Source organism: Ornithorhynchus anatinus, chromosome 1, assembly GCF_004115215.2.
Source record: "Ornithorhynchus anatinus isolate Pmale09 chromosome 1, mOrnAna1.pri.v4, whole genome shotgun sequence".
NCBI classification, from domain to species: Eukaryota; Metazoa; Chordata; class Mammalia; order Monotremata; family Ornithorhynchidae; genus Ornithorhynchus; species Ornithorhynchus anatinus.
The window spans coordinates 113928531-113939284 of record NC_041728.1 but is presented as its reverse complement, the minus strand read 5'-3'; the positions used below and the strand labels follow the sequence as shown (position 1 = coordinate 113939284).

Here is a 10754-nt window from a genome sequence, read left to right as displayed (position 1 = left end):
TGGGAAGGGGAAGAGGGGTCTTTGAACTGGCCGTGAAAGAAGGAACCCCAGTGACACTGGGGGAGCTTCTCCAAGGCACTATCCACAGGGATTTTTTTGATGGTTTTGAATAGCCCTGACTTCTGACCACTCTTGTAAATGCGAATGTAAAGCAGCCCCAAGACAGTCGGCTGATTTAGGAAAAGAAAAAAAATGAAGGCATCCCTAGAATCAGAATGTGTAGATAGTAATACACCTACCTACCTATCCGCTGAATGTCTTTCTGAAGAAAAGGAAATATTGAATCTCTGGATTGAGCTATTAGGGGAGTCAAGCAAATCATAGCCCCTGTCGCATAAGTATTGAAAACTAAAATGTGTACCACATTCAACCCACTATCTGAAAGAGCAAATGTGCATTTATTCTTTCTTCCAAGGAAACCCTACAGAATTTCTGGTAGTTCAATTGAGAAGATTAGTATATCCATTTCATTTATACATGTTTAGAGTGTTTTGTTCTTTCACTGAATCTGTTTTTCATTTCAGATGACTGAAGATTTGCAAACCTTAAAGGAACAATGAGAAGCCAGCACACCCCCAGGTGTTCTTGTTTAATGATTCCATTCTTCCTTCTTGACGCTACCTTTGCTTTGCCCAGATGCAGAAGCAAATGACTAGAGAATCCAATGAAGTTTGAAAGGGGTCTCACTATAACTACAACTATAAATTGATGTTTTGAAATACGCTTAGGAAGAATAGAATGGAAGTCATGTTTCTAAAATAAACTATAGAAGAGGAAAAGTATTTTTATAGGGACTGAGCCTCATCTCCTAAAATTCTTTAGATAAGGATTTTAATACAATTACAATGCCATAGCATGAAAACCTGTCACATTTTAAGAAAATCATACTTTTGTTGTCTGAGTAAGGAGTACTAGAAAATTCAATTTATCAATTACTGAACATTTACTGTGTTTGGGACACTGCACTAAGCACTTGAGAAAGTACAATACAAGTCGAGTAGGTAGACTCCATCCCCACCCATTAGGAATTCAAATCAACAATATTAAGATAGCCAAATTCTGAGCATGTCATCTATTGTCAAGCAAGGAACTGGATTTCCAGGATGAACCTTCTTTGATCATTGCCAAAGCTGTAAAATCAGAAAAACTCATCCAAACAAGATTTGCAGAAAAGACAGATTTTTCATGGTTTTCCTTCAAGAGAGAGCCAGAAAGTTCAAGTTCAACGTGGCAGCACTGGCAAGAACCAGGGCTATCCAATTTTCCAAGCAACCTGTGCTGTAAGAAGGCCATAAGAAAGAGAAAGTCTTACCCTTCACATTTTGGTGAAACTGGCTCCGAAATAGACTCGTTTTCTGGGATAGTCCTGGAATGAATAGGGAACATTCCTCCAATAATGAGCGAGTGGTTGGTCGATTCTGTATACCCTTGTAAATCAAACTTTCCCAGCAGCCTGCATGTCTCCTCTCCTTCCACAGGTTTCTGGGTGGCCAGTAAAAAAAGCAGGAGCCCCAGAATCAGATATAATCTTTGATGATGATCCATTTAGGGAAAATAATCTATGTATTCTCTGCACGGGTCTGTGAAGTTCTTTGATACAACCTTTTACTCGGTAGTCTGTGGATGGGGTGTGAATTCCTCAGAGATTCTGCTCGGCATAATTATACACCTCAATCAATCACAAATCCTGTGGCTTCATACAATAAGTGGGACAGATAGAGGAATCGAGCTAGTGATTTGGAAGCTACCCCAGGAAACTTTGGTCAGTGCTTAGAGATAGATGGGCAAAAATCATGGGGATTTTCAGGTTATTGATAAGAAATGCTTTCCTTAACTGGACATCCATTCTCTACTCAGGCTTGCTGCAGTTGCTTTCTGTGGGGGAAAAAGGTCATCATCTCTTAAATTTCCCTGCTGCAGAGGTGATGAGAAGCTGATGTGGTATAATGATGTCACATCTACAGGATGCTGCCTCTGAATTGCTTCCCCAGTCCCAGTTTCCTTAGAGATTCTTCAGAAATCCCTAGCAGATTACATGAGGTTAAACATCTCCAACACAGGATGCTACTGTTCAGCCCATGTCCCTCTCTGTGCAAGGTGTTTGGATTTACTTGTAAGAGAGATGTTGACAGCTTTTACTCAAGAAAAGGCTTTGATCCTCAGGGAATTTAGCCCCAGCTGCTCTCTAAGTACATTTCAGAATGCAATAACATTGAAACAAACAAGAAAGCAAATCAGCCAGAGTGACTGAAAACTTTTCCCAACTATCTGGGAGGAAGTTTCTTTTGTGCCCCAGAATGCTCAGTTGAGAAATAATAATAATAATGATTGCGGCATTTGTGCCCAGCACTGCTCTTAAAATTGAGGTAGATAGAAAATAATTAGGTCTTACATGGGGCCCACAGTTCTAATCCCCATTTTATAGATGAGGTAACTAAGGCATAGAGAAGTGAAGTGACTTGCCAAGGTCACACAGCAGACTTGTGGCAGAGCTGGAATTAGAACCCAAGTCTTCTCACTTCCAGGTCCTTGCTCTTTCTACTATGCCATGTTGCGGCTCTAATGGTTTTCTGGAACAACTCTCCGTGTCCCCGGACTTTAAGCATTCCAGTTTTTACTGGTTTTCCAGAACAGCTCTTTAAAAACCCAGTCTAGAAACATTCCTATATATGACGGGCTTTCCAAAAATGTTATCCAGAAAGCCAGTTTAGAAGCATCCCGATTACGAGGTTTCCAAGGGCAGCTTTCTGAAATTGATATGCAACCACTTTCTGAATCTTTCTCTTTGGTCTCTGTGACTTCTCCAATAATCCATCAGTCAATCAATCAATGGTATTTATTGACCACTTACTGTGTGCAGAGCACTGTACTTAGCAATTGGGAGAGAACAGTACAACAGAATTAGCAGACACATTCCCTGCCCATAAGGAGTTTACAGTCTAGATGCAGTATTTGTCGTTTTAGTTAAGGACTTCTTCTGTGCCAAGAACTACACTAAGCACTGGGGTAGTTATAAAATAATCAGGTCTTACATGGGGCCCACAGTTGAAGTAGGTGGGAGAACAGGTATTAAATCCCCATTCAAGTAGCATAACCTAGTGGAGAGATCATGAGTCTGAGCGGCAGAAGGATCTGGATTCTAATCCTGACACCTAACGTCTGCTGTGTGACCTTGGGCAAGTTACTTTATTTTTCTGTGCTTCAGTTGCCTCATCTGTAAAATGAGAAGCAGCGTGGCTCAGTGGAAAGAGCCCGGGCTTGGGAGTCAGAGGTCATGGGTTCGAATCCCGGCTCTGCCGCTTGTCAGCTCTGTGACCGTGGGCAAGTCACTTAACTTCTCTGTGCCTCAGTTTCCTCATCTGTAAAATGGGGATTAACTGTGAGCCTCACGTGGGACAACCTGATTACCCTGTATCTATCCTAGTGCTTAGAACAGTGTTCTGTACATAGTTAGCATTTAACAAATACCAACATCATTACTATTATTATTATTAAAAACTGAGGATTAAGACTGTGAGACCCATATGGGACAGGGACTGTGTCCACCCTGATTAGCTTGTATCTACTCTTGCTCTTAGTACGGTGCCTGGCACATACTAAGCACTTAACAAATATTTTTTTTTTCAGATGAGTGAACTAAGGTCCAGAGAAGTTAAGTGACTTGCCAGATATCACACAGAAGACAAGGAGCAGAGGTGAGATTAGAACTCCAATCATCTTATTCCCCATGCCCATGTTCTTTCCACTAGGCCACACTGCTTGTAATTAGGCCATACTGCCTCTTAGTTCCAACTCTAAGAGGAACCAAGATTAGTTTCTGGCTCAGAATCTCCCCATTCAGGGCTAGACCTACTTAAAGGTCAAACTATAGAACTGGGATGCAAGCCCATCTATAAAGACTTTTATTATTCTCCTCGCACCTTAGTCTTCCTTTATTATTCTCCCCTCACCTTAGTCTTCCCCAAGGTGCATTTATTTCCTTATTTATATTTATGTCTGTCCCCCCTCCTCTAGACTTTAAGCTCATCATGGGCAGAGAATGTGTCTGTTTACTGTTGTACTGTACTCTCCCAAGCACTTAGTACAGTGCTCTGCACAGAGTAAGCCCTTAATAAATACGATTGAGGGAATGAATAAATGAATGAATGAATGAATGAGACAAGAAATGGCTTAGATTTGCAAATGTCTGGTACTCAGTCTTCATTTGATCATGTTTCCCAGAGCTAACTGGATACAGTGAAAAGTATTCATTGAGTGCTTACTCTTTGCAGAGCACCTGGGAGAGTATATTCATTTCCATGGCTTCAACTATCATCCACTATGTGGATGATTCCCAAATCTACATCTTCAACCAAGACCTCTCCTCTTCTCTGCAGTCTTGCATCTCCTCCTCCCTCCAGCACATCTCTACTTGGATGTCCCATTGACACCTCCAACTTAGCATGTCCAAAACAGAACTCTTCATCTTCCCAGACCCTCATCTCCCCATGACTTTCCCATAACTACATACAAAACCACTATCCTCCCTGTCTCCAAAACTCATGTCCTTGGTGTTATCCTCAATTCATCTCTCTCATTCGACCCGTATATTTAGTCTGCTACCAAATCCTGTTAGTTCTACCCTTTCAACATTTCTAGAATCCATCCTTTCAAAGGGCAGTGACTGTCTCTAACTGTTGCCGACTTGTACATTCCAAGCGCTTAGTACAGTGCTCTGCATATAGTAAGCGCTCCATAAATACTATTGAATGAATGAATCTCCATCCAAACTACTATCTAGATAATCCAAGCCTTTATCATATAGCTTAATGATTACAGCTTGTCCTCCCTGCCTCCTGTCTCTCTCTCCTCTCCAGTCTATACTTCATTCTGCTGCCCAGATCATTTTAGTAAAATTATTCTCAGTCCACGCCTTCCCACTCCTCAAAAACCTCCAGCAATTGCCCACCCATCTCCACATCAAACAGAAACCCCTAACCATTGGCTTGAAGGAACTCAGTAAGCTCTACCCTTCCTTCCTCACCTCACTGCTCTCCTACTACAACCCAACCCACACACTTCACTCCTCTAATGCCAACTTACTCATCAACCCAGTACAGCGTGCCTCACTGTACCTCATCTTTCTTGCTGATCTCTTGCCTACACTCTCCCTCTGGCCTGGAGTTCCCTCTTCCTTGATGCCTGTCTACAGATTTTCTTTTGTTGTCTGTCTCCCCCTTCTAGACTGTGAGCCCACTGTTGGGTAGGGATTGTCTCTATCTGTTGCCAAATTGTACCTTCCAAACGCTTAGTACAGTGCTCTGTACATAGTAAGTGCTCAATAAATACAATTGAATGAATGAATGAATGATTCTGCTGGACCACCACTTCCCCTATATTCCAAGTCCTGCTCAAATCACATCTCCTCCAAGAGGCAGTTCCCTGACTAACCCCTGACTAAGCCCTCATATCCTCTACTTGCTCCCCTTTCTGTGTCGCTTATGCACTTAGATCTTAAGCCCTTTGATTTTCACCCCAACCCAACAACATTTCTGTACATATCCATCTGTAATTCATTTAAATATTTGTCTCCCCCTTTAGTCTGTTAGTTCCTTTGAGCAGGTATTGTGTCTGTGTATTGCATTCTCTCAACTGCTTAGTACAGTGCTTTGCAAGCAGTCAGCGTGGCTCAGTGGAAAGGGCCCGGGCTTGGAAGTTAGAGGTCATGGGTTTGAATCCCTGCCACTTAGCTTTGTGACCTTGGGCAAAGTCACTTCACTTCTCTGGGCCTCAGTGACCTCATCTCTAAAATGGGGATGAAGACTGTGAGCCTCACATGGGACACCCTGATTACCCTACCCCAGTGCTTAGAACAGTGCTCAGCACATAGAAAGCACTTAACAAATACCAACATTCGAGACTGTAAGCCCTTCAATGGGCAGGGACTGTCTCTATCTGTTGCCGATTTGTACATTCCAAGCACTTAGTACAGTGCTCTGCACATAGTAAGCGCTCAATAAATACTATTGAATGAATACAATAGAGTTAGTAGATTTGCTCCCTGCCCTCGATATCCAAGTCTAGCCCCTTAAAATGAAGCAATAATGGAATAGGAAAGGGAAAGGGCTGTCTGAAGACATAATTTTAGAATTTTTAACCAATCAATCAATTAAGCACCTACTAGGTGCATAACACTGTACTAGGAGCAAACAAGAGATATAAAAAACAAAATCCCTGGCCTCAAGGACCTCCACCTCAACAGCAAATATAAACAGCAGGTTGCTCCATGTTCAATTTTTTTTTTTAATGAAATGCATTTGGTTTTCTTTTCTACATCAGCCCAAAAGTGTTTTTACTGTATCCTGGGGCTAAGGAGAGTCTCCTTCTATTTTTGATTCTCTGAGAATCAAAACAACATATTATCCATTCTCTTCTTTGCTTTATCTTCATTTTCCTCTCTCTTAGGGCTCTGGAAACATTTAACATACATAATAATGTATTCTTGTCACTACTTGTTTCTCCCTTCAAGCAATCAAAACACCTGAGCCCAGAAGGATATGAAAACCATTTTTAATTATTGAGAGGCCGAACAATATCTACATGTTTCCATGCAGGGCTCAAGACTGATTAACTCTTTCAGTGCATTGAATATTTTCCCAGAATAGCTTCTTATGGGTCCTAACAATCAGAACTTAATCTTGCTGTTTGAAACTAAATAGCATGAACACTGAAGTAATTGCATCCTGCTTAACTGTTTGTGATAGTTTTTATGATAGTTGTTTAAGCACTTACTATGGGTCAAGCCCTGGGGTAGAAACAAGTTAATCACATTGGAAATAGTCAGTGTCCCTTGTGGGATTCACAGGTTTAACCCCCCATTTTTCACATGAAGAAACTGAGGCACAGAGAAATATAGTGATTTGCCCATGGTCAAACCAAACAGCTAAGTGGAGGAGGCAGGATTAGAACTCAGGTCCTCTGACTCCCAGACCCATGCTTTTTCCACTAGACCACACTGATTCCCACCGTTATATCTTTCTTCAGTGATACATCAATTTGAAGCAGCACTGAGTATTTTTTCAAGTGATTTGATTTAATAAGCAGTAGATAGCCAATATTAAAAACTTTACCTCACCTGTAAAATGAAGATTAAGACTGTGAGCCCCACATGGTATAAGGACTGTGTCCAAACTGATTATCTTGCACATTCCCCAGGATTTAAAACAATGCTTAACACATAGAAATTACTTAACAAATACCTTTTACAAAAGAAAAAAACAACCTTCTAAATCTTGTGAAGGACATTTAATCTGATTCCCTCCCTATCCCAAACCATCACTTTGAACACACATTAGTTCTTTGCCTCTGTTTTATCACACATCTTTAATGAGGCAAAATGACCAAGTCAAACAAGACCTGGCTTTAGTCTTGAGTCTGCTGCTAAACTGTTCTGTGACCTTGAGCAAGTCACTGAACCTCCCTGAGCCTCCATTTTCTCATCTGTAAAATGGGGTTAGTAATGCCTGCCTTTCCTCAGGGATGCTATGAGGATCAAATAAGATGACTGGTGTGAAAGTTCTTTGGAAATACTATATTACGCAAAAAAACAAGGTATTGTTCTTATTTACTTCTGTGCAATGCATGCCCATTTTTTTGTGGGTTTGGATACACACTGGTGCAAGTTATCCCTTCTCAAATTAAGTCAACTTGAAAGTGCCCAGTGCTAGGTTGGATTAAATTCCAAATGTCTAGCATTTATTTTATCTGTCAGGGATGAATGAGTTTCTTGTCCAGAGAAAGAAGTACAACCCGTCTATTTTTCTTGTATAACACTGGAGGAAGGAATTCAAGGAGAAACACTGAGAGAATCCTTCGTTAAAGTCCATTAAATTCTATTAAAACATGGAGGGTTAGATGCATCCCCGATCACGAGTGTAATTTGTTGTGCTCAATTTGCCAGTATTTTACTAAGGGCTGATGGGTCCTTCAATATCTCATCAACTGTGACCCATCGTGGAAGAACTATCTTGCTATTAAGTTTTAAAGGAAAATTTTTTTATTAAACTGCTGCTGGTGACTTAAAAAGTTTAATTTCACAGACCACTGCCTTTATCAAGGGGATAATGAGTCTGGACAGCTTTGCAGAAATGTCAAAGGGAGAAACTGAGTCTTAGATTTCATTCATTCATTCATTCATTCTTTCAATCAATCATATTATTGGAGTGGTTACTGTGACTTGACTGTTCATGGTACTTTTTATGATATTGGTTTAAGCACTTACTATGGGCTTAAACAAGCTAATCACATCAGACATAGTCAGTGTCCCCTGTGGGATACACAGGCTTAACAGCCCCCCCCCCCATTTTTCAGATGAAGAAACTGAGGCACAGAGTACAGTACATCTGTTACTTGTGAACTTCCTGTTGGGTTCTATCTATTGCTGAATTGTACATTGCAAGCACTTAGTACAGTGACCTGCACACAGTAAGTGCTCAATAAATGTGATTGAATGAATAGACAGACACATTCCTGTCCCACAATGAGCTTACAGTCTAGAAGGGGGAAGACAGACATTAAGCCCGTCGGTGGGTATGGACTGTGTCTATTTGTTGCTGAAAAGTACTTTCCAAGCGCTTAGTACAGTGCTATGCACAGAGTAAGCACTCAGTAAATATGATTCAATGAATGAATGAATGAACAATATGAATAAATAAATTACATATATGTACATAAGTGCTACGGGACTAGGAGAGGGGAAGAACAAAGGGGGCAGGTTGGGGAGACACAGAAGCGGGTTTAGTCAGGGAAGGCCACCTGGACGAGATGTGTCTTCAATAAGGCTTTGAAGGTGGGAGAGTAATCATCTGTTGGATTTGAAGAGGAAGGGTGTTCCAGGCTGAGGCAGGATGTGCGCAAGAGGTCAACAGCAAGCTAGGTGAGATCGAGGCACAGTGAGAAGGTTAGCATTAGAAGACAAAAGTGTGTGAGCTGGGTTGGAGTAGGAGAGTAGAGAGGTAAGGTGATGGAGAGCTTTAAAGTCAATCACCTTACCGGGGATCAGTTTCCTCACTCCGGAGTTTTTGTTTGAGCGGAGGTGAATGGGCAACTACTGGAGGAGGAGGGTGACATGTCCTGAACATTTCTGTAGAAAAATGATTGGGGCAGCAGAGTGAAGTATGGACTGGAGTGGGAGAGACAGGAGGCTGGGAGGTCAGCAAGGAGGCTGATGTAGTGATCCTGGAGAGATAGGATGAGTGACTGTACTAAAATGATAAGAGTTTGGATGGCAAGGAAAGGGTGGATTTTAGTGATGTACTGTGTAGTCAATTGCACTTACTGTGTGCAAAGCACTGAACTAGGTTCTTGGAAGAGTATAATATTACAATAAACAGACATATTCCAAGTCCATGATGATCTTACCACACCCATTTTTAAAACTCTGGACTCAAACAGCTTTCCCAAATTAAATAAAGCTATTGCCAGATGTGAAACACTCCAAATCTTGACTGTAAGGGCCTCCTAATTCAGAAACTACCAAACCAAATTCAATCAATAATTGTATTTATTGAGCACTTACTATTCTCAGAGCACTGTACTAAACACCTGGGAGAATACAATATAACAGAGATGGTAGACCCAGTGTGGCCCACAACAGAAGTCACTTAACTTCTTTGTGCCATAGTTTCCTCATCCATAAAATGGGGATTAAGACTGTGGAGCAAGAGTGTGAGCCTCATGTGGGATATGGACTGTAACCAATCTGGTCAGCATGTACCTACCCTTGTGCTTAGGACTGTGTCTGGTACACAATATCAAACACCATAAGAAAATGAAAACAAAAACAAAAACAAAAGAACCAGCCTGGACTCTGAAGTAACCTTAATCTGTGGGCAGCAAGCCTACCGCTCTCAAGCTTGTAGGTAAAAAAATATAATGGAAGCCAAGAAGCCTATGTGACTAGCATAAGCTTCTTGCTTGTAAGCTTCTTGGAGGCAGAGAATGAGCCTACCGGCTCTATTGTACTGTACTCTCCTAAGTGCTTAGTACAGTGCTATGCACCTCTGCACTCAATGAGTGATCAATGAATACCACTAATTGACTGAATGATTGACTAGCAGACTATCCCTGGAGCATCACCAGACAATTTGGGATGGGAACTTAGAGACACTAGGGTTTTGACCCACTTCTCAGCTCAGGGTCCCCCTGTCTCCAGGGATAGTCAGATCAAATTTAAAAAGATTTGGGCAGATCATAAATTCCTGTTATCTGTGTCCCTGTACCACTGTGAGTCATTCATATACCATGACACATTTCTGAGGTAGAGTGCAGGTAAGGTGATCACGGAACCTCTGGTCCAGAATGACGGGTGTACCTCCAGCCTTAATATCCGGAGTGAGGAAATTGATCCCGGGTAAGGTGAATTGAGCAGCATCACTTGCTCAGTGTCATCCTTGAGGATCATGTTATCGCTGGGGCCCAGAGTAAAACTACTGCCTCAAGGACATTGGAGGGGTTTTCATTCCTTCTAGGATTTTTTTTTTGTAAATGGCTTTCCACAGCTATTCACAATATATTCTCCTATGCTAGACTCTAGTCTCTTTCAATTTTTCCAAATTACATCTTCCTGGGAATGCCATATCACACCCAGACAACTTGAATTCTCAAAATTAATGATATGTTGAATTTGTAGCGTATTTGATTTTTTCCAATGAATTTTCACTTCTCTTCCAATTTATTTTTCTCACAATACCAGCATCATCTTTAATATTTCTTAA

The 10754-nt window shown here is 41.3% G+C and overlaps 1 protein-coding gene across 1 annotated transcript in view; it reads right to left on the bottom strand.

Moving 5' to 3' along the window:
* The window catches only part of LOC100086801 (vomeronasal type-2 receptor 1-like), a 36938-nt gene extending 26497 nt beyond the window's left edge, over positions 1–10441 (bottom strand). Inside the window, exons 1-2 of the mRNA XM_003428928.2 lie at positions 10352–10441; positions 1313–1482 (exon numbers count right to left, since the gene is read on the bottom strand). Coding sequence (XP_003428976.2) covers positions 1313–1482; positions 10352–10441 — 260 coding nt within the window. The remainder of the gene's footprint in view (positions 1–1312; positions 1483–10351) is intronic.
* Positions 10442–10754: the final 313 nt, after the last annotated feature.